Here is a 24,102-nt window from a genome sequence, read left to right as displayed (position 1 = left end):
ACCGAGTCTCAGGAGTCATTCTCAGGAGGCTCCTGCCAGGTTTTCGCAGCAGGCGGGAAGGGGGCTACTGCTGCGTAATCCCTGTTAAGTAATTTGCAGGTAACTCTTCGGTATTGGGATGTTGTTTGGCCACTAGCACCGTGGCGAGATATTAACTATTAATTACCTCGCCTGGTATGCAGGAGGTCGTGGGGTCGATCCCAACCCTGACGCCTGCTGCTGCTGTATATTTGGAGTTTGCGGTGTCTCTCTCCTTGTGTTCGCGTGGATTTTTCTCTGGCTCCTCTGGTTTTCCCCCCTACACGTTTAGTTGTAGTTCAATATCATGCAGTTACATTGTATGGGGTTTTTCTTTTATCGAAGCAAACCGGAGAACCCGGAAGGAACCCACGCCTTCGCGTCGCATTCCGTGTCGATCGGCACAATGTCCGACGTTTTGCTCACCGTGCAGCGACCGTCCCCAGGAACAGAATCCTTTTTCAACCAAAAACGTTCCGAAAAAGTTCCCAGCACGTGGCACCGAAACGCCGGACATCGCTCGCCGCGACCCCAGTGCGCTCGCCACGACCCTGGGGTGGAGCGGCGGAGCAGTGATTGGCGCGCCCTGCGACCGGCGTTAGATTCACGGCCGTGGCAAATGTCAGCGGTATCTGAACCGGTTATGGGTTAACCTCTGTCTGTGAAACCACGTTGACCAGCGTGGTGAAGTATGGTCAAACGCCGTGATCTGTCACGGAGACTCGCATCTCATTGGGGTGACCACTCGGGGAACGTCACAACCGCAACCACGTGGTGTGACGCTACCTCCACAGCGCGCGCCTCCGATTCGTCCCAATGCCAATAACAACCTGTCCAGCTGTAGCCAGGGTTTCAATTTCGGAGTCGGCACTCGGCACACCACATCAAGTATTAATATCGCTGTGGCTACTACAAGTCACTCACGTGCCACCTGCTCCAGCTAACAGAGCAATCTGCAGCACACGGGGTGAGGTATGGATCCTGGACCTTGGAGTTTGGGCTGCACTGCAGCTATCGACAGGCAGGGTCACCGCGATTGGCTATCCGTGATCATGTGGCCGTGATGGTTTTAATAGGGCTGTGGTGGCTCGTGTCCACCCACCCGCTCACCCACCAGCTCACCCACCAGCTCACCCACCAGCTCGCGCACCCACCCGCGCACCTGCCAACCGGATAGCTCACTCACTCCACTCTTGACTTGGTCACAATAGCACCGCAATTCGCCCGTCAAAAAAAGTTCCTTCTGCTCGGCAAGAAAATCCGGTATTTAACGTCTCATTTGCAGCGAGTTGCTCACTCCACCGGCACGAGAACGCGGGAAGCGTTGCGTGCGGGGAGGTGGGCGGGGGGGGCAGCGTTAGCGAGCCGAACCGCGAGCATCAACATGAAGCGGCGGGATGTGATCCATGGGCCCCGTGGAATGTGCCACGGTGGCACCAGCTTTCCACAAAAACACATTCCGCCCTGCGATCCACGGCCGCTCGACCTCGCCTAGCGGCGCCCATCACGGCCCGTCCGTGCCGCCGGAACCCGGACTTTAGTTGCGACTAGCGGGCGTGCCGACGGCCCTCGCGAGAAGAAGCGAGTCCCGGCACCTGCCGTGACACGCCGATCAAACGCACGGGCACCGGCGAAGGACGGTGGAACAACGGCTGAAAAGTGCGCGCAGAAGCGTGGAGAGAGAGGAGGGGGGGGCACACGCTGCGAATGACTCCCGAGAGACGGAGAGAGGAGCGCGTGGATCAGAGGACACGCACAGAGTAGAGACGGCACGGTGGCCGTAGAGACGGCACGGTGGCCGTAGAGACGGCACGGTGGCCGTATACCTCCACGGCCGGCGGTGGAGGTTCACGGTGTCTCAAAGAAGAGAACGCACTCGGGAGACGACGTCCACCGTGGAGATGGAGGGACGGAATTAGCTCGTACGCCGGCGCTAGACTGTTGCATCGGACAGCTGATGAGGGATGGTGGTGACTTTGCGAGGCCATAGGTCCCCCTCACAGTCTCAAAGACAAAGATCCCCCGTGTAGCCTGAACAAACTGTTGGGCCAAGTGCTGTTAGCGAGCACCTATGAAGGCCGGCAGGGCACACGAGGGGGATGGGTGGCCAGCACCACGCCCGGCCGCCTTTGTCTCCCCAGCGTCGATGTTTTTACACACCGCACCAGGTACTCATTTGAGGCCGAGTCGACCCAGGGGACGCCCAGGACCAGTTCAAATAATCGTCAATGGTGTTGGCCGGAATTGAACTCGGGTCCCTGAGTTCGTAGCGCAGCGTGCTAACCGCTGCACCACTGCTCCCCGCACCACCACCACCGCCGCCGCCAGCATCTCCCTTCCCCCAGGGTGCCCCCCTCCATGGGCCGTCGTCGCTGTGGCCTGCCCTCCTCCACCCTGCACACGGGTCCCACCCATCACTACCTCCTCCACCACCACCACCTCGTCTTCCACCACCTCCTTCTCATCGTCATCATTATACCTGGGTTGTTCCTAAAACTAGGAAACATCAGTCTATATTTTTTTAATCATCCTGGCAATACAACTGGGGTGTAATGCGCACGGTAATTATCTCGATAGTTCTACAAAATATGGCTGAGGTATGGGATCGGTGCGGGGTGTGACGTGCACACGCGACTGGAGGCACCATCACCAAACCAGCGTCGACAGATTAAACACCGTGGTATTTTACTCTGTCCCCTCCCTCCCTCTGTAAAGTAATATTTCTCTCTCCTCTCCTCCCCTCAGTGCAAATCTGTATCTCTCTCTCTCTCGAGCTCTGCGGGATCGTTATCTCTGTCCGTCGGTGCCTGTCACTTTGCCTTCTCCGGCTTCTCTTTAGCAATACCGAGTCACGTACGGCGTGGTGAAGTATGGCCGAACAAGCCCCATGACCGACACGGCAAGGGAGAGAGGCCTTCCACCAGCAGTGGACCGAGAGACGAGCTGTAAATGATTGTAAGCGAGCGTTACTCCACACACGGCTATCGCCATGGTCGATGCCAAACACAAACCTCGGCCCGAGGCTCTCCTGCCTTGCGCCACTGTGGGCCAGCGCGCTGTCACTCGGCCGATCGAATCCAACCCGTGCCCCGACATCTCCGATACGCACTTCGGTGTTGCGCGGATTAAAATGTGCGCACTGCAGACACGCGCGCCTGCATCGCGATCGTGCACCACCTGCGCTTGCGCCTACGATTAGTAGCACGGTTGGCTACGTACGGTGCGAAAGAAGTTCAACATATATACATCACGTGGAAATGTAACACAGACAAATACTCTAAACGCGCGTTTCTGAATGCGGAGGGAAAATTGGAGGACCCGGAGAAAAATTCACGTGACCACGGGGAGACAGAGACACGCAAACTCCAAATACCCAGGAGTCGGCGTCGGGATGGCACCCATGACCTCCTGTGTACCGGGCGAGGGAGTTAACAATCTGCCACCGCGGCACCCCTCATGACGCCATGAACCCGGCAACCCAGAAGCGGATTTAGAAATTTCCTGGCACACAGAGACAAAGATCCCCCGTATAGCCTTTACAGACCATTGGGGCAAGCAGCACCTGTGTAGGCCGGTCCAGCACACAAGGGGGTGGGTGACCAGCACCGAAGGCTCCCCACACATGCACACACACGCAACAGACACACGCATGCACACACACGCACACACGCATGCACACGCACAGACACACGCATGCACGCACGCATTCACGCACACACACACGCACGGACACACGCATGCACACACGCATGCACGCACAGACACACGCATGCACACATCCGACCTGTGTGCGTGTGCGCGTGTGTGTGTGTGTGTGTACACATGTACGTGTGTGTGTACACATGTACGTGCGCGCGTCACCACAGAACTGTAAACAATGAGCAGGACCGCCGCCGCCGCCGCCTTCAAACAGCTCAAGCGTTATTTACACAGACGACGACGCCGACGACGAGGAAGAGGAGGAGGAGGCACCTAAGCCGAGAGTCAACACGGCAGGGAGGGTGGGGGTGGCTGCCAACCCGGCACGGCGAGGCAGCATCGAGAGTCGCCCGCTCAGCGCAAACGCTCGCGGCTCCTCCGCGCCAGCTGAACGACAGGCGGCGAGGTGCAGAGACGGAGAGAGGAACGGGGAGAGGGGGACGGGGAGAGGGGAACGGGGAGAGGGGAACGGGGAGAGGGGGACGGGGAGAGGGGGACGGGGAGAGGTGAATGGGGAGAGGGGAACGGGGAGAGGTGAATGGGGAGGGGTGAATGGGGAGAGGGGGACGGGGAGAGGGGGACGGGGAACGGGGAGAGGGGAGAGAGGAACGGCGAGAGGTGAACGGGGAGAAGGGGACGGGGAGGGGTGAACGGTCCCACACGAGAATCGGCGAGCCGCTCGCCTCACTAGCAACGGTTCAAGCAGAATTGGAATCGGAGTGCAGAAATCCGATGAGATGTGAAGCTCTTTTTCCCAGATGTCCAGTAGGGGCGAGTCACAACGTTACAACAACAATGCTTAAACATCATAGGAGTGTAAAGCATCGGAAAGGTAAGCGAGCCTGGCTGCTGATGAGACACTGCAGGTCAAAACCGGCCCAGTTTCATTGTGTTGAATCGCTGCTGCTGCTGAGAGAAAATCAACCGCTCCCAAAAGGCTGTGTGACTGATGGGAACAGTTAAGTTGTATTATCTGACACCGTGAGAAGGAGGCGAATTGTCTGATAATTATGCTGTGGTTGGCTGTGCTCGTGCCGCACAGCAGGACGGGCCTGGGTTCGATCCCCGAACTGGGGTGCATTTTCCCTGTTGGCCATGGGTTCCCTCTGGCCTCTCCCGTCTCCTCCCCATAGCTAAAAAAACAACAACAACAACGTAACTGGTGTTGACCAAAAATCCCAATGCTGAAAACGTATGTGCCAATTACTCATTTGGGATTATACACAATAGCGACAACAACATCACCCCCTGTTGCAAACAACTTAGCAACACCCTCCTGAATCTTGAGAGGATTTGCGAGGTTAGCAAGCGGAATAGGAAAAGTAAATGTTTAAAAAAAAACATTTAACTATTTTAATTTTACCAGGTAAAGACCACGGAGCTACGTAAGCTCTTTTTTTCAGAAGCGACCTGGCCACAAATGATAGCTCAAAGAAGTGGCTTATCATGACAAAATTTACAGCAGTCAAATACTCTAAACGCGTGGTGATGTTGATTCTAAATGTGGAGGGAAAATCTGGAGGGAAAAACCGGAGGACCCGGAGAAAATTCCACGCGACCGCGGAGAGAGAGAGACACACTAACTCCAAATATACAGCAGCAGGCGTCAGGGTCGGGATCGAACCCACGACCTCCTGTATACCAGGCGAGGCAGTTAACATCTCCTAGCCACCGTGATGATGATGGGAAAGAGACACGCTAACTCCAAACATACAGCAGCAGGCTTCAGGGTCGGGATCAAACTCACGACTTCCTGTATACCAGGCGAGGCAGTTAACATCTCCTAGCCACCACGGTGCCCACGTGGTGAGCGTGCGCCTGCCGTGCCCGTCAGGAAACCGTCACCGGCGGCCCGGCTCCCTTCCGCACCTCCGATAAGCACGGTTGGCTACGTACGGTGCGACAGAAGTTCAACATACGTACGTACGTACTTGCCCACATCCAGGCATCGCGACCAATGCCGTTACCGCGGCAACTACGGACACCGGCGTGGGGCTCCACGGTCACAGCCAGTGGCAGATGTAAGGAGGTGGGGCGGTGGGGGTGACTGATTTCAGAGGAAATGCAGGGCCCCCCTATTTAAAAAGCTTGACAAATGGTACCCCCCCCCCAATTTGTGCGCTATCAGAGTGATGTTGGAGCTGCCCACGATACACTCTACGTACATAATGGTGCATCTAAGATAATTATTTATTGTTAATACCACGCTCGTTTGGCCAGGAACGCCTCGTCGAGTCTCAAGTCTCGTTAGGGTCCTGCCAAGTTATCGCAGTAGAGGGGCGACATTGTTGCTACTGCTGCGTAATCCCTGTTGAGTGATTTGCAGGTAACTGTTCATTGGGATGTTGTCTGGCCAATAGCACGGTGGCTAGGAGATGTTAACCACCTCGCCTGGTATGCAGGAGGTCGTGGGTTCGCCAACCCTGACGCCTGCTGCTGCATATTTGGAGTTTGCGTGTCTCTCTCTCCTCCTGTTTTTCCGTGCAATCCCTGTTGACGAATCTGTTGCAGCTTTGGGATGTTTGGCCAATACCTGTTACATTATATGGGGTTTTTTTGTTGTTTTTGTTTCAGCTGTGGCAGGAAACCAGAGAACCCAGAAGTAATCCGCACACAACGGACAAAATGCAGACATGGCCCCCGAGTTGGGAATCGAACCCGGGTGCTTCTTGCGGTGGAGGCCCGAGCGAGCGAGCGTCACCACGGTGCCGTCCCGCGGAGCTCACCAAACGCGAGACGACACGAGAGGCTAAATTGCGCGAGGCGAAAAAAATCGATTTCCAGTGCTTGCAATCAAAGTTGGTAACCGCCACGCGGCTCTTCGCCGTCTCGCACCTGGGGGCCGCCGACGAGGCCGGGAACATCGAGCGCTCGTCGCCGGGGCCCCGTCGAGCTCGGCGGCGCCGCGACCACGTCGACGACCGAGAACGGCGGTGGCGGCAGCGCAGGCACCGCAACGCACATGCCGTCTTACACCGGGCCCAGCGTGGCCGCGGTGAAGTATGGTCAAATAACGACTCCGAACCGCGCGGGGTTGGGGAAGGCCCCTAGCGCTGCAGTGGAGTGGGGGCAGAGTTGGCCGCTCATGTGTACCCAGGGCCCACACGGCCCCTGCGTGTTCAGTCGCGACGGCTCGGAGCGTTCCCTGCACCTCTCCTCCCCCTCCTCCTCCTCCTCCCTCTCTCTCTCACTACTCAATTCTCTCCTTCCCACACATTTCCTCCAATTTTCTCTTTCCAACTCCGTCTCCCCCACGTTCCGTCCCTCCCATTTCTCTTCCTCCTCCATCCTCCTCCACCCCCCACCTCCTCCAGCCTCCCCTCCTCCCCCAGGTATGAGCGCCGCGCGCGATCAAAGGCACGGGGGATTAAAGAGAGAGCGAGGGAGAGAGAGAGAGAGAGATAAATAGAGAGAGGGAGGGAGAGAGAATCCGGTGGCTGCGCCTCGCGGCTCTGGATTAATCGCCGCCTCGACCCGTCCCGTCCCCCGCTCCCCCCGGATTATCTCCTCCTGCGCGAGACAGGGCACGCCCGCGCAAACGCACAGCTCGCAGCGACCCCATAGAGCTCCCATACAGAAACCCATAGAGCCCCCCCCCCATAGAGCCCCCATAGAGTTCCCCGTACAGTAACTGAGAGCCCCCCATAGAGCTCTCATAGAGCTCCCCGTACAGTAACTCAGAGCCCCCCATAGAGCTCTCATAGAGCTCCCCGTACAGTAACTCAGAGCCCCCCATAGAGCCCCCATAGAGCTCCCCGTACATTAACTCAGAGCCCCCCATAGAGCTCGCATAGAGCTCCCCGTACAGTAACTCAGAGCCCCCCATAGAGCTCGCATAGAGCTCCCCGTACAGTAACTCAGAGCCCCCCATAGAGCCCCCATAGAGCTCCCAGCGGGAGGAGGAAGCCAGTCCTCGCGGAGCGAGGCTGAGTGCGCCACGGATGACACAGACACAGTTAATCACGAGTGAGTGTGGCGGTGGCTAGGAGATGTTAACTCCCTCGCCTGGTATACAGGAGAGCGTGGGTTCACTCCCGACCCAGACGCCTGCAGTATATTTGGAGTCTGCGTGTCTCTCTCCATGGCAGCGTGGATTTTTCTCTGAGGCCTCCAGATTTTCCCTCCACATTTAGAAACACGATTCTAAAGTATTCTAAAAAAAGATATATATAGCTAAGTCCCACTGAGCTGGTGAAAAAAGAAATAGTTTCTAGTTTAGTTTCAAGTTACGGCGGGTCGATGTGATGATGTCAATTACAGCCAGTGGCCTCCACCACCCGACACAGCCACAGCCTTGAGGGCCCAGAGAATCCAATCTCTCATCACTTGATGCGAGACGACATCGCGCCCTGCTCATTCATAACCCGAAGAAACCGAAGACGTCCATCCAATTGCCTTCGAACTATCCCAAGAACAAGAATTGGGTCTCGTGACAAAGCCTTTCCCATTGCAGCAACGACGTGTTGGAACAACTTTGCTTCCTCCCTTAACATCGTAAATCTTCCTTGAAAAAATATCCTGAAGCAGAAGATTACATTGTGATTTGTTATATTTTAATATGCCATTTTATTAAGGGACTGTGTTGTTGTTGTTGTCTTCGTGTGGTCTGGGACTGTTTCTTGCTGTGGTTTTGCTGCCTTGCCAAATCTTGAGAATGTGTACACTATCTATTTTTAACATAATTATTTTCAGTGATTTGCTTTCCTTTCGTAGACTTTGCACTCCGAACGGTTTTTTTTCGCATTGTTTGTTGTTGTAACTTTCTGACCCAACCCCCTCCTGGACATCTGTGAAAAAGAGCTTCATAGCTCATCGGATTTCTCCAGGATAAATAAAGATTCTGAACATGTTGATCACTCGAGGGCTGACGACGATGACGACACCGCCGGGTATCATCACCGACGGAACGCCGTACGGAGCCATCGCCGCACCGTGCCTCGCTCGCAACCGCCGGCTTTTGCCGAAAACCAAGAACCGATTTGGGGGGGGGGGGGGGTGCCGTTTGTCGGGGTGACGGCTCGATCGGCGTGGCCGTCTAACCCACAAAGAACCCCAACTGGTGACGGGGGGGTAGCCACGCGTCGCGTTTCAACTGCTGGGGCAGAGTCACCGACGTCTCACTGGGGGAATGTTTCCCACCCTACAGTATCGTTACGATTTACCTGCTGAGTAAGAGCGGGAATAACAACTCGTAACGTGCAACACTCGGCTGGCCCAACCGCCCCGGGCGATGATGATGACGATGGCCTCAACGTCGCCTACATCCGACTTTACATCTCAACGTCAAAGACTCGAGAGCGTTCGTCAACATCTGCGGCGGTCGAGCGGCGCGCACGTCTGCGTCGCGACCGCTGGACGACGTTCGCGGCTACTCCGGAGGGGCGTCCGCAGGAGCGCGGCGAGCGTTCACGTGGGTGCCGCCAATTTATTTCTTCATTTCCTGCGCAGGAGCGTGGCCCCCGACGACGGCACAGGGAGCGGTGGCGCGGCGGCCGAGCGCACACGGGTGCCGCACCGAACCTCGCCATCCCAGGTTCGAATCCCGATTGCGACTCGCTCGCCGCACGCTCGCCGCCGCCCCTTGCACGGCCAATCAGGGTGGGCGACGCCATCTTGTTTCACGAGCGGTCATCCCAACACGTCGCCAGCACCGGCCGGACGCGCGAGCGGCCACGGGGAGCGGCGGCGCTGCGAAGCCGGCGGGTTCGGTTCGATTCCCGGCCACGGTGATCGTCGGCGGCGGGCGACGGCGCAGCCTTCGCCAACCCCCGCACCGACCGGCGAGGTGAAGTATGGTCATATCCGAACCAGGGTACACCCACGTTCGTCGAGCACGTAGACTTTGACTGGACACCCCGTGGTGGCAACCGGCCCCGCGCCATCAACTCGAGCAAATTCAAACGTCGCGGAAAGCGCCGCCTTTTTGTCAACGAGCCAAAGTCTGCCGTCAACTCGAGGAATCGGCTTGGCTCGCACCGCCGTAGCACACCGGCGGGGGCCCACACGTCAACCGTGCCGGCCGCCGTTCAGCGGTCGAGGGAACAGAGAGGCCTTCTGAGGCTGTCCGTTTGAGAGCCGCCGCCAAGTGGTAACAGATGACAATCGTCACGCCGAGGGGCGAGGCCCTCAAGCGCCCATTCATCCAGCGACAGCGACGACGAACGGTTGGGGGGTTGGTGGCATCGCTTTTCGGCGAACGAATAGCGATTTGCTGTGCTATCGCATTAAGCAATCGAATTGCTTCACCGATTGTGTGGTTCAATGACCGGACCGATCGGATAACGCGAGTGCGGTTGGGAAAAACAAGCCTCGCCTCCGTTCCCACGCGCGAGCGTGCCGCGGGACGGGAGGTGATGGGCGCCGCTGGGTGACGTAGCGCGGCTTGCACCGGGGGGTTTCCCGGCTTCGCTAGGCAAGGGATGTGCGGTCGGCCGCCAAATGGTAAAATCAACAGGGCTCCGCTTCAACAACAGCAAAATAAGTAATATTTTTATTTAAGTTTTTTTAAAAACACGCTTTTATGAAATGTACTAGTAATGGCAGAACCCCACGACTCCAGGAAGTGGCCTCGAAGCTTGCCAGAACGTAAGAGGCCGTGGCCAGTTAGACCCAAGCCGAAACATAACACGTAAAAAATATTTTTTTTTAAAAATCGATATTTTTTATATAGAATATAGTATTGTCATCAGTATGACATAAGTATACCAAGTTTGCAGTCGATACCACATTGGGAAGTGGGTTAAAATTGAGTTACAAGATTTGAGGATACAACAACGACAACAACAAAGTGAGTTAAAAGAAAGCGTGTAATAAAAACGCCGGGGCTGCTGGGAGACGGTTGTGGTACGACAGTAGAGCAAGTAGGTTTGACGACGTTGCACAGGCAAGCTCAGACAACCAACACAAGCAACCGCCACGACTGATTACATCATCCATTTAGTTGATTAAAGTGGGGGGTGAGGGCGGCGGGTGGGGGCACCGGGGTGGATGGGGGGGGGTCCATCGACGCGCATTCACACGCGTACAGAAGCCGCCACAGCCCTGCTACCGCCCGGTGAGGCTTCGAGTGATTTACGATCTCCCCCCGCCACCCCCGTATAAATAACTCAGAGGCACGCGGCGGTGGTGGTAGGGCTTGGCGTGCCCCCCCTCAACCACGCCGCCCAACCGGGAAGTTCTCCGGTAATCTAATCGAGCGGCTCGGTTCCCACCCGCCTGCCTCCCGAAGGAAGCTCCCCGCTGGGCACGCGGAGCGAAACGTCGGACGACTTCATGGCGGGCGACCCGCCGGGAAACGCGCGGCCGTAAAATCCGCAGCAGCCGCGTGCCCGCGTCGTTCCGTCCTACAGACAGGGTCACGTGGCGCTCGCACACGACACCTGAGCCTCGCCACTCGCCAATAAACACTCACCTAACTGCACTCACCACTCACAGAACACCTCTCACCTAACTGCACTCACCACTCGGAGAACACCTCTCACCTAACTGCACTCACCACTCACAGAACACCTCTCACCTAACTGCACTCACCACTCACAGAACACCTCTCACCTAACTGCACTCACCACTCACAGAACACCTCTCACCTAACTGCACTCACCACTCACAGAACACCTCTCACCTAACTGCACTCACCACTCACAGAACACCTCTCACCTAACTGCACTCACCACTCGGAGAACACCTCTCACCTAACTGCACTCACCACTCACAGAACACCTCTCACCTAACTGCACTCACCACTCACAGAACACCTCTCACCTAACTGCACTCACCACTCACAGAACACCTCTCACCTAACTGCACTCACCACTCACAGAACACCTCTCACCTAACTGCACTCACCACTCGGAGAACACCTCTCACCTAACTGCACTCACCACTCACAGAACACCTCTCACCTAACTGCACTCACCACTCACAGAACACCTCTCACCTAACTGCGCTCACCACTCACAGAACACCTCTCACCTAACGGCACTCACCACTCGGAGAACACCTCTCACCTAACTGCACTCACCACTCGGAGAACACCTCTCACCTAACTGCACTCACCACTCACAGAACACCTCTCACCTAACTGCACTCACCACTCACAGAACACCTCTCACCTAACTGCACTCACCACTCGGAGAACACCTCTCACCTAACTGCACTCACCACTCGGAGAAGACATCTCACCTAACTGCACTCACCACTCACAGAACACCTCTCACCTAACTGCACTCACCACTCGGAGAACACCTCTCACCTAACTGCACTCACCACTCGGAGAAGACATCTCACCTAACTGCACTCACCACTCACAGAACACCTCTCACCTAACTGCACTCACCACTCGGAGAACACCTCTCACCTAACTGCACTCACCACTCGGAGAACACCTCTCACCTAACTGCACTCACCACTCGGAGAAGACATCTCACCTAACTGCACTCACCACTCACAGAACACCTCTCACCTAACTGCACTCACCACTCGGAGAACACCTCTCACCTAACTGCACTCACCACTCGGAGAACACCTCTCACCTAACTGCACTCACCACTCACAGAACACCTCTCACCTAACTGCACTCACCACTCGGAGAACACCTCTCACCTAACTGCACTCACCACTCGGAGAACACCTCTCACCTAACTGCACTCACCACTCACAGAACACCTCTCACCTAACTGCACTCACCACTCACAGAACACCTCTCACCTAACTGCACTCACCACTCACAGAACACCTCTCACCTAACTGCACTCACCACTCACAGAACACCTCTCACCTAACTGCACTCACCACTCACAGAACACCTCTCACCGAACTGCACTCACCACTCGGAGAACACCTCTCACCTAACTGCACTCACCACTCGGAGAACACCTCTCACCTAACTGCACTCACCACTCACAGAACACCTCTCACCTAACTGCACTCACAAGTTGCTACGAGGGCAGTGAGAATCCGGTTGAGGAACTCGTGGGCGATCCAGTATATGATTTTGAAATGGCGCTGCGGGCCCCACACACACACTCCGGGCTATGATTGCAAAACGATAGTGCGGATAAGCTGCGCCGAACCGACAAGCCAAATTATCAGGGTCATGGTCAATGTCCTCATTCTGTCCACAGCGGGGTCACTCACCGTGCGGGAGTGACGAGTGCACGAGTGGGAGTGGCTAGTGCACGAGTGGGAGGGGCTAGTGCACGAAGGTAGATGCTAGTACACGAGTAGGAGGGGCTAGTGCATGAGTGGGAGGTGCTAGTACATGAGTGGGCATGGCTGCTGTAAAGTAGGCGGGGCTGCCCGAGGGAGGGGCCCCGCCAGCTCACCGAGTGTTCCCCGGCTGAAGCTCCCAGAAAAACCGCAGCTTTCATATTAATCCGTGAATCATGGCGTCGTCACGCCCTGGGTGCTCGCCAGCGGGGGAGCGCGGTGCGATGGAAGTGGCACATCAAAGGAGGCGCGCGGTGTCATCACCGCCGCTCTTCCGAGTCACGGGGCAGCGTGCACCACGGACGCCTGAGCATGCACCCTCGTGCGTGTAAACCCCCCCCCGCCTCCGTGTGTTTCCACAAGAGCACAATAGTCACCCCTTATATCCTTTTAATGTTTCTTTAAGTTAGCTTTGTAACTGTGCTCTGATTGGGCGCAACGCAAATCTGCCCGAGCCGACTCGCTGCAGGCAATTTGTTAATTAACACCGATCTGCGTTTGTGCAATATCCGCGATTTCCCAATTGGACGCAGTTTCATTTGCACCGATTTATCTTTGCTTATTTGCTTCATTGCTGCAGCTTATTTGATCTGTTTTGCTTATTTTTTTTTATTTTGGAGACCAGTCCACGCTTGCAATCGAGACTTCTACCCTTGTCTCCTCTGGGTAATTAAACAAAATTAAGCTTGAAACGGACTCGGGCACCCACAGAACAAAGCGCGAATCCGAAACCACAACTTGGTGACATTAAAAAGCTACAAATCACAATCCTCGCTGGTATCAGATAAACTCTGCCTGGGGTAAAGTCCCTTGCATTGCACGGTTGGCAATGGGAAATATTGATCTTGGAAGGGAGCAAACTTTAACTTTGAGAAGTGACTCTACGGGTTAGCTGCGGAGCTCCCGAGCCGCCGCACGTCGCTCGGCATTGTGCGTCCCGACGTTTGGCGCCAGGAGCCTGAACGGTTTTATAGGGCGGCGATCGATTCGTTTCCTGCAGAAGCTCCCGGCCACGCAGAATGAAACGTCGGACGGAACGACGCGCGAGGCGATCGTCCGCGATCGATGAAGCCGAACCGGGGACGGCAGCGCCGCGAGCCGCTGAGAGACGCTGGCAGTGGACGAGCGGCGCTCTGCCCGAGCCGAGCGGCGCTCTGCCCGAGCCGAGCGGCGCTCTGCCCGAGCCGAGCGGCGCTCTGCCCGCTCCCGTGGGGTTGGACGGCGCACGTCGGGCCCACGCTTCTAAAGCATTCCTGCGACTACTCTCCCCATTCACTTTGTTGTCCTTCCACCCGGAAGTGTTGTTGTGAGCTTTCATTTGGGCCGACACGGCCACGGGGGTGGGTGGAAGAGAGAGAGTGGTGTGGTGGAGGTAAGGAATGCAACTACGCACGCTGGAATCTTGTCTGAGCCAACCTAGGGAAGTCCCAGGCCAGCATGCGATACCAATTGGCACCGATGGCGGGCAAGGTCACGAACCAGCCACTTGTCCGCACGTGCGCATGCAGCTCCATGTCACTCCGCACACAAATACATAGAACGCTTCCCGTGACAACGATGACAAAGCCCCATGTGACTGCTCGGGTTGGCAAGCGAGCCAGTGAGCACGAGAACGCTCGGCGGGGAGCGAGGAGACCCTGGCCGCTGGCGACGGCCGCCGTAGACGAACGTTCCCAGCACAGGCGCCTCCAGCTCGCGGGCAACAACAACAACAACCTTCCCCCGTGAGCACCGTCCCTCGCACAGCAGCAACAACAACTTAGGAGAAATCCCCCCCCCCCCCAGCATGCTTTGCACGTCAAAATGGCATCGGCGTTCCCCCGGGCAATGATGGTGGTTGGCAGGCCTAACAATTCCCCCTTCCCACTTCCCTCCAGCCCCAGAGTAGTGAAGTATGGTCAATCAACTCCGATCCCGTGCTTTGGAGGCGAGGGTTGGTGGATCACGTAGAGATGTGTAAAACTGCCAGGCCGCGCTGGGCTGCACGAAGCGGTCCAGATACGTTGCGGTACGGTACAGTCGTTGGGTTTGTGAATCCATCTGTGCGGGGTGTCGAGTAATCGCGGCGGGTTTTCTCCAGGTCTTCCGCTCCCCTCCCACGGGAAGCCAAACTCGGTCGTGAGGAGTTGACCGAACATCCCAATGCATGCCCCTCCTGAAACAGCACGATGCCTCAGCCTTCCCTGGATAAACCGAGGCCAATCTTACACGGAGTACGATTCTACTGCAGCGCATTACGCACGCAGCCCCCGCGCCACTCTCCCTGCCAGACTCCCACCACACCTCACGCCGGTGCCACCACGGACGATCGCGGTGATCCAGTCCGGCACGGGGGCGCCGAGTGGACTCGGCGAGAACCGCGCGCTCCGCGTCACTCGCAGGACAGGCTCGAGGCACGCAGTGCGACGAGGCTGTGAACCCCGTCGTCCTCCGCATCCTCTCCTTGAGAATGAGAATGCAAAGAGTGGAGAGCGGGCGTCGTTTCGGGCCATGGCCCTTGTTCACTGCGCACAGAGAGGCCACTCTAACCTCTCCCTGGCCTCTCTAAGGGCCGTCGCCCGAAACGACGCCCTCGACGCAGGCCACAGCGTCGTTAATCGACACGGCGCGTGCGGAGCTGTTTGTTGTGAACCGCGTTCGCGCACCCCTGCAAACAGCAGCATCACCAGATAATTAGTCCCATTATTTCAGCGGGGTATCTATAAACGGATCGCCCTGTAATTTACAGCCACGTGTGCACGTTCCAATTAAAATTCGTGTGCAGGCTCAAGACGCCCCCCGCCCTCCCCCTGCCTGCGAAGCCCGAGTGGCCGTCGGAAGGTTTCAGGGAGAAGGGAATTGGGCGGTTTGACCTTCGACCTCTTGTGGGAAGCGTCGTCTGCTCCCCAGGTCTCGCGTGCATCAGAGCCTTCAGCCCGCCCGCCCGGGGCGAGCTCTCAGCTTGGTTACACAATTCATCACCGTCATCGCCATCGGCCACGATCGATCCACTGCTGGACTGAGACTCCCTCCCCCCCCACCCATCCAACCGCTTCCCCGACGGCGAGCCGCCGATCTGCCGCGCCTGCAGCCAGGCGAGCCGATGTCCCCCTACGGGCGGAGGCGCCGCGTCCGCCAGTGGGAGCGCGAGCGAGCTGTTGCAGGGCTACACCTGGCGCGTTGGCGTTGTCGTTTTTTGCTCCCGTCTAATATTTTCAGACAAAGACGCGCTTCATGGCGCGCCACGCCCAGCCGTCCCTCGCACCTCTCACTGCCGTCGCCGACGAGGTGAGAAGATGGGCGGCGCGAGAGATCTCGTCGCGGCGAGAGAGAGAGAGATGGGCGACTGCGATAAAGCCTCGATGATAAACGCGCTGACAAAAGACAAAGATGGCCCTTGAATCCGTAGGGAAAACTATGGAACGCACAACTCATCGCGAGCACCGAGAGAGTCGGACACTGTGGTGGTGGTGTCGTTGTGTCATGGTGGTAGTTGTGTCATTGTTATTGGTGGTGACGTCGTTGTCCGGGGTTGGACCGCGTGCACGCAGCGCCCCAGATAGCCGATGCCGGTGATGCTCACAATGTTCGCGATGTCACTCTCGCAAACAGGTGCCGGACGATTTTTCCGGATCAGAATTTGCGCCGAGCATGGGATCCGATTGAGCGAGACGACAGTAGCAGAGAGAGAGACGGACCCCACGTGGTACGAACGACGCAGCAGCAGAAGTTCGCAGATCGGAAGTCAAGAGAAAGCCCCATTCATTGTTTCGGAAGATAAGAATGGCGATGGCATGCCGATGATGACGATGACAGAGCCAGGCCATGCTGATTAATGAGGCGGGCGCAGGGTCTTCCCGGTCATCTCCCTCCCGGTGTCTCGCTCCTATCGTCGACGTCTGCCCTCTTCCATCACCGGTGACAGCAGTAGTTTCCAATCAGCAGCACTGGCGCGGACGCTCGCGCTGGCGACGGTGCCGGGGAAATAACCGGGGCATCCCTCGGTCCAATTCCTTCCCCCCCGCCCCCACCGACCACTCTTCGTATCCCGGTGACCGTGGGCATCGAGCGCAGTTGCACCGCCTGCGCGTTGGGCGGCGGCGACGCCACCGTTTGAAACGTCGGCGCGGTATTCATACAGCTCAAAGGAGCGGCTTGTCGCATGGACATTTATAGTGGCCAAACACTCTGAACGCGTGATGTTGATTCTAAATTTTGGAGAGAAGAACCGGGGATAGAGAGAGAGACGCGCAGGCTCCAAATAGACAGCAGGTGTGAGGGTCGGGATCGAACCCACAACCTCATGTACACCAGGCGAGGTAATTAACATCACGACAGCTTCATCAGGCTTTCGGCTGATGAAGCTGGTTGTAATTACCTGCGAAACGTCATACTCAAGTTGTAAATATTGTGGGTTTACTTTCCAACAAACCGGTCGGTATGCTGATCTAGTAACTAATTAGGATGTTTCGTTTACGTGACAAACTTTACCAAATGTCTGTGTCGGGTGGTGGGTTTAACGGCACATTTATATTTATGCAATCTAACCCCCCAAAAAAACCTTTATTATGGATAATATCCGGGAATATTAATGTCCAGGAAAGAGATTTCTCAGAACAGCAGCTGCCTGACGCACACGAACAATCGCGCACACACACAAAATCATCACCCACGCGCACACACCGGATCATTATCATTACACTAACACCATCATCATACACTATCACACCATACAATCAACTAAACTTTTTATTTTACCAGGTAAGGCCTACTGAGCTATGTAACTCTTTTTCAGAAGCTACCTGGCCACAAACGAAAGCTCAACAAAGTGACTTATCACGTGGAAATGTATAGCAGCCAATAACTAAAAACACGTGGATGTTGATTCTAAATGTACAGCAGGCGATGGAACCCACGACCTCTTGCATACCAAGCGAGGGACTTAATATCTCGCCACCATCATTGCATGCACACCATCACGCACCATCACGCACCACCACACACCATCACCATTACACACCATCATCACTATCAAGCACACAGCCATTTTGCACGCGGGCTCCAAGTCCCCTTGGAGTGGGGGACAAGAGGGGGACAAGGGGGGGGGGGTGCGGGGAAATCAAAGAGGGGCGAGGGCGGAGTGGAAGCATTGAGCCAGGCACGCGGGGAGGGAGAGAGAGGGGGAGAGGATCGGGATGAGGGAGACCGAGGGGCACGACACGGTGAGACGCGCCCCCTCGGGCATCGCCACCGGCACGAGAGCGCGAGCTGTGACCCCGTGTGAGACGCTCACAAGTAACAGCACAACTAAATCGACAATAATACGCCAGCAGTAAGAATGTGCAGTCAGTTGTAGGTGCACGGTCTTCCCCGACGCGTCAGTCGGCCGCACGCCGGCGGGGATGCCAGCCAATGGGGATGGTTTTTGCCATACTTCACCACGCTGGTCAGCGCGGCCTCCCCGGCACAAGTTCAGATGTCGCTCTCCACCGACGTTTACCGTGAACCAAGCCGGGGTCGCAGAGTTCAAACGGCAGCATGTGCGCAACCACGATTACATCTCGGCAGACCCGGACAATATTTCAACACCCGGCACACCGCATCCAGTATGCCCCGCTCTCTCTCTGTGGCTGCTGGGCACGTGCCGACGACATCGGTCGAGCAGCGACCCCGAGAAAATAATCCGTGCAGAATCATAGCCCCCGGGCACGACCTCGATGCCACCTCGCAGCCCGTACACACGCGCACACAAAGACAAAGGTTCTCCCGTGTAGCCCACACCCGCTGTTGGGGCAAGTGCTATTCGCGAGGCCACGTGAAGGCCGGACGGGCACACGAGGGGGTCGGCGTGGCCAGGAAACCACGCCACCGCTGACATCGCTTGGCCCGACCTTAGCCCTGCGAGGAACGCGTGTGTAAATATATATTTATATATGTTTATATATGTGTGTATATATATTCCCCTGGTCTCCCTTGCACATTACGCCGCTTTGCCGGAGCGAGCCGTCGGCTGGTTACACACAATTCATCATCACCAGCAGCAGCTATGATCGAGCCGCTGCTGGATGAAGGCCATCGCCATCTCTCACGGTGCTGCGATGCGACGCTTCACACCGATCTCATCGCGGAGCAAACACCACCAATGCACCCCCCCCCCAATACCACCAATGCCCCCAACACCTGCAATGCCCCCAACACCTGCAATGCCCCCTTGACACCAGCATTGCCCCACCAAAACTCGCCTTGCCCCTCTCACCAGGGCATCATTTCAGCCAGAGCTGTCCGGCGCTGAGTTTCCGGAAAATATTTCTTGAGGGGGTGAGGGCGAGGAGGAGGAGAGTCACGCGGGTTTGGGGGGGGGGGGCCTGGGAAAATATTCCACGATAAATTCAGCCACACCCCTCATAACCGCCAATGCCCCTCCAAGCAGCAATGCCCCCCCCCCCCGCCCCAGCCTCACTCGGAGCCGAGTGTCAAGCCACGCCGCTGTGCGGGAGCAGTGAACGACGCTACCGCCGCCGCTGCCACCCCCTCCTCGCTCCACCCGACGTCCCAACGCTCCCCGAGTCCCTCCCGGTCGAGTGAAGAATCTAAACTATCAAAGTAAAAGGGACCTGGCTATCACAAATGATAGCTCTACGAAGTGCCTCATCACGTGGCAATGCATAGCGGCCAAGTAAACGTGTGACGTTGATTCTCAACGTCGCCTGCGCAGCGCGACTCTGGTAGTGGCGCCACTCCACGTTGTTCCGAGTCATCTCCCCCCCCCCTCCCACGGCGCAGATTCGGGCTTGCACGCACGTCCGATTCTAAATGTGGAGGGGAAAACCCCGGAGGATCCGGAGAAAAATCCACGCGACCACGGGTAAGGAGAGAGCGAGAGAACACGCAAACTCCAACAAGCATCGTCAGAGTCGGGATCGAACCCACGACCTCCTGCACACCAGGCGAGGTAGTGAACATCTCTTAGCCACCGTGGCGGACAAGACACACCGTGACGGTGCGCCAAACTCCGATCGCACCGCTGGCAGAGGTGGCACCGCGACGTTGGCGACACGTCCACCAGGAACGTCCGCGGTGCTCGGAGCGTGCCCGGCTCCTCGGGGTCCACGACGCATCGGAACGAGCGGCGGACACGAGCCCGCTCAGCAGCGGCAGACTACACACGTTTGGCAATAACGCCGCCCCACCCGGGGAATAGTATCTCATAGGCAACGGTTCGAGCAATGGCCCTTCTTCATAGCAGGCAGATTCATGTACGCAGAACTTCTTTGGCATCGTACGTAGCCGAACCGCGCTCATCGGAGGTGCTGGGCCGAGTCGAACTCCAGTCGCACCGCCGACGACGACCGGAAGTTCAAGCGAAGCACCCGGGACGAACGTTCGGGCGCAGCGCCTCGCCCACGAGCTCCTCCATCATCACCGCCGCCCGTGGTCAATCCACTGCTGGATGAAGGCGTCCCCTCGTCGTGTCGATCATTCGGCATTGTTTGACCGTGGGGGGTGGGGGGGGGGTGCTGAGAAATCGCTCGCCACCGATGATGGCGCGGGAACCAAAAGCCGGCGAGGAATCCGGGTTCGGCGTGGGGTGAGACAACCGTTGCGCCACCGCTCCCCCCGCCGCCCCTCCCAACCGGGGAAAGGTTACAGGACAATGTAATTGGTTTTTTGACCTTAGACTTTCAAAGAATACAGCGCTTGTGAGAACTCGAGGCGTGCGTCAGCTTCAAAGGCTACAACAAAGCCCCCCAAACTCTCGCGATTTTGCAAAGGGCCGGTTAATATTCGTCTTCATTAACCGCTTGGAGCGGTGGGACGGCGGTTCGCGCACTGCGCTGCTGAACCCTGCCCGGCCACGGCAGTCAGGTTCCAGGCCACAAAGCCACCAGCGGCATCTGAAGCGATCCTGGATGGTGGCCCGTAGCTCAGACACCCGGATTGACCAGCGTGGCGATGTATTTCAATTATAACAAACACATTTTCTTATTTTACCAGGTAAGGCCCACTGAGCTATGTAGCTCTTTCATGAGAAGTGACCTGGCCATCACAAATGATTGCTCGACGACGTGGCTTATCATCACGTGGGAATGTTTCGTAGCAGCCAAATACTCTAGACGCACGTTTCTGAATATGGAGGGAGCAGCCGTTCGGATTTTCCGGTTTGTAACTGCAGGATAATCAACTAAACTAAAAGTGGAAGGGAAAATCCCGATGTGCCGCAGAAAAATCCACGCGACCACAGGAAGAGAGACACCGCACACTCCAAATATACAGCAGCGGGCGTCAGGCTCGTAATCAACCTCACGACCTCCTGCATACCAGGCGAGGTAGTTAACATCTCCTAGCCACCGACCGTGTCCACGGCTTGGGTATCATAGCGCCTTCATCCACACAGCATCGTGAGAGCGCGCTTGTAAATAACCCACGGCGTCATCCAGCCGACACCGACTGCTGGAGACTCACACGGCCGTGGCTCGGAGTTCGTCTCGAACCCCGTTTCTCAAAACAGAGGTCGCTGCTGAAGCAGCAGAAGGAATTCTCAGCCTGCGTGGCTCTGTCGGGAAACATCAAAGCGGACCCCGCCATCGGAGGGGAGGAGGGAGGGGAGGGCCCGACTCACGCGGGGACGACGCCTCGGCCACGAGGTCTCCACGAGCCGAGCACCAAACCCACTATGTCTGACGTTTCGCTCGCCGCGCCTCTCCGTTAACCCAATTTTTGCACGCGCAAGAGCGAGCCATCGTTCGGGCAGCTTATTTACAATCGCTATCTGGAGCCCTCTGTTAATCCACTGCTGGATGGATGGAGTTGTTCCTCCCTAGAGTTCGTGAAGTATATGGTCAGAAACCGAACAACCTGACAAACGGCGCGGCGTAGGCATTCATCCAGCAGTGGATTGACAGGCAATGTGAAAAAGAAACACCGTGGAGAAATCCAGTCGCAGTAGGAAGACGCTACCCACCATCCGGCACGTGAAGCGAAACGTCGGACATCATTCTGAACAACACCCGGCGGTGCAACCCGAAAAACACATCTGGGACCTATCCGTAGTACAACCTCGAAAACACAAGCAGCGGCAACTACCCCCATCAGAGACAAAGAAATACCCCGTGTAGCCTTCACAGACTGTTGGGGCAAGTGCTGTCAGCGAGCATCTATAAAGACCGGCACAGCACACGAGTTGGTGGGTGGCCGCCTTTGTCTCCCCATGTTTACCCACCGCACAAGGTACTCGTTTGAGGCTGAGTCGACCTAGTGGAGGCCCAGGACCGGTTCAGATCAATCGTCACCGTTGGCCGTGAGCGGGAAATCGAACTCGGCTCGCCGGGTTCGTAGCGCCGCGTAGCGCTAACCACTGCACCACCGCTCCCCCACCACCCACAAGGCGGCGGCCGCGCGTCTCACCTGCAGGATCTTCCCCTCGGCCCCGCTCAGGGCCCCCGAGCGGCTGTACGAGCCCTGCAGGTCGGTGGGCCGCGTGAGGTAGTTCCCGCTGCTGGGTCTCGGCTCGTAGAGGATCACCTCGATGAGGGCCGCGTCCCTCCCGGGACTCACGGTCAGCGCGCAGGAGGGCGGCGGCGCGAGCAGGAGGATGAGCAGCAACAACGGCGGAGACGGCGGCGGCGGCTGGGGAGACGGATGAGCACGGTGACGGTGGTGATGGTGGTGGTGATGACTACGGTGGTGGCGGTGGTGGTGGTGATGTTGGTTGAGACGAGGTTGAGGTGGCAGCCCGAGGCTGCTGCTGCTGCTCGAGTCCGGCGGCAGCGTCATCATCGCTCGCCGCTCTCCCACCTTCCCCACCGCATACTGTGCATCAGCAATGCCGTGGCCTCTCGTGCAGGGGCCGTGGTGCCCTGAAAGCTTCCGCCCCGCGTTCAATAACAACGGGCGCAGCAGCAGCAGCGGTGATCGGTAGCGCGCCCTCAATCACGACGATTCAGACAACGAACGCGGACGGAAATAGCATTAATGTTGATAATCGAGTATTCATCGTTAAATAATCGCTAATCGGACACTAGTTCTTCGGTTGCTAGTTCCACGTCCGCTGAGAATTGACGCTGGTTCCGCGCGTCCCCCAAGATTGTCGGCGCGCGCGCGGAGCTCCGCTGGTTCCTGGCCGTGCGCGCTATGGATCACATCGCCTCCGTGTTCCTTCTCCTCCTCCTCGCTCTCTCCCTGCGGAGCCTCGCTCGCTGCGAATCTCAACGCGCCTCTCGCCACGTCTCCTCCGCGTCTCCTCCTCCTCCGACCCTCCCGCTCCCCGCGTCCGCCTCGACGCGCTGAGACTCGGAGCCGGAGCGCCCCAGTCGATGGTGGAGTCGCAGCTCTCGCTCCCTTCTCCTCCCTGCCTCTCCCCCTCCGTGTCTCTCCTCTGCTGCGCCGCCTTCCAAGCAAGCGGCACGGAACCCGCGGACTGGATTTCGCGGAGTCGGAACTCCGCGGACCCGGACTCCGCGGAACGTGGTCGACGTCCTCCCCCCACACCCCCCTTCGTGTGTTGTCGCCTTCGCCAAAGACCGCAGAGCCCAGGGCGGGCGAGAAACAGGGCAGAGAGGAGAGAGTGGGAAGAGTGGGAAGAGTGGCAGCGGCCGACGCGGCGAGCTGACAACACGGAGAGAGAGAGAGCGCGCGCTTGCGAATGGGAGAGAGAGAGAGAGGAGGGTAGGGGAGAGAGAGGGAGGGAGAGGGGCAGGGAGGGAGAGAGTTGTGGGGCTGGAGGGGGGAGGAGGATTGGGGCAGGGAGGGGACGGCGAATTAAAGAGAGCGAGGGAGAGAAGCGCGGGGCGAGTGGGGGGAGGGGGACGCGAGAGGCAGGCGGCGCCCCCCCCCTTTGATCTCGGTCACATGACACTGAGCACCCGAAGCAGCCTCCTCTCTCTACTCCCCCACCCCCAACCGCGAACCCCCCCCCTCCATCCCTCCCTCCCTCCACCGCACAGAGCACACAGCCCAAACAATCCAACTCGCCCACCGGCTCCCCCTCCCTCTCTCACAGCGCTCTCCCACCCGTGCACCCCCTCCCTCCCAGCCTCCCAGAACCAACAACCCCCCCCCTCACCCACCCGGCCCCCACCCCAAACCAGCGACCCCCTCCCCTCCACCCACCACAAACCAGCCCTCCTCCAACTCACACACACACACGTGCACTCACATTCACACACACAAGGCAAAGATCCCCCATATAGCCTTGACAGA

General features: G+C 57.6%; 1 protein-coding gene across 4 annotated transcripts in view; it reads right to left on the bottom strand.

Annotated features, from left to right (window-relative positions):
• Positions 1-23,665, bottom strand: part of LOC116950285 (uncharacterized) — a 117,433-nt gene extending 93,768 nt beyond the window's left edge. For 2 of the 4 annotated variants that reach the window (XM_032967979.2, XM_032967981.2), the window contains exon 1: positions 22,309-23,665. In XM_032967979.2, coding sequence (XP_032823870.2) covers positions 22,309-22,680 — 372 coding nt within the window. In that variant the 5' untranslated portion in view covers positions 22,681-23,665. The remainder of the gene's footprint in view (positions 1-22,308) is intronic. The other 2 variants (XM_032967980.2, XM_032967982.2) reach the window with 1 other exon arrangement.
• Positions 23,666-24,102: the final 437 nt, after the last annotated feature.

The sequence above is a fragment of the Petromyzon marinus genome, chromosome 38, assembly GCF_048934315.1.
Source record: "Petromyzon marinus isolate PM22_M1 ecotype Great Lakes invasive population chromosome 38, UKy_Petmar_22M1.pri1.0, whole genome shotgun sequence".
NCBI classification, from domain to species: Eukaryota; Metazoa; Chordata; class Hyperoartia; order Petromyzontiformes; family Petromyzontidae; genus Petromyzon; species Petromyzon marinus.
Note: the sequence above shows the minus strand (reverse complement) of the source record. Positions and strands in the feature narration are given on the sequence as shown.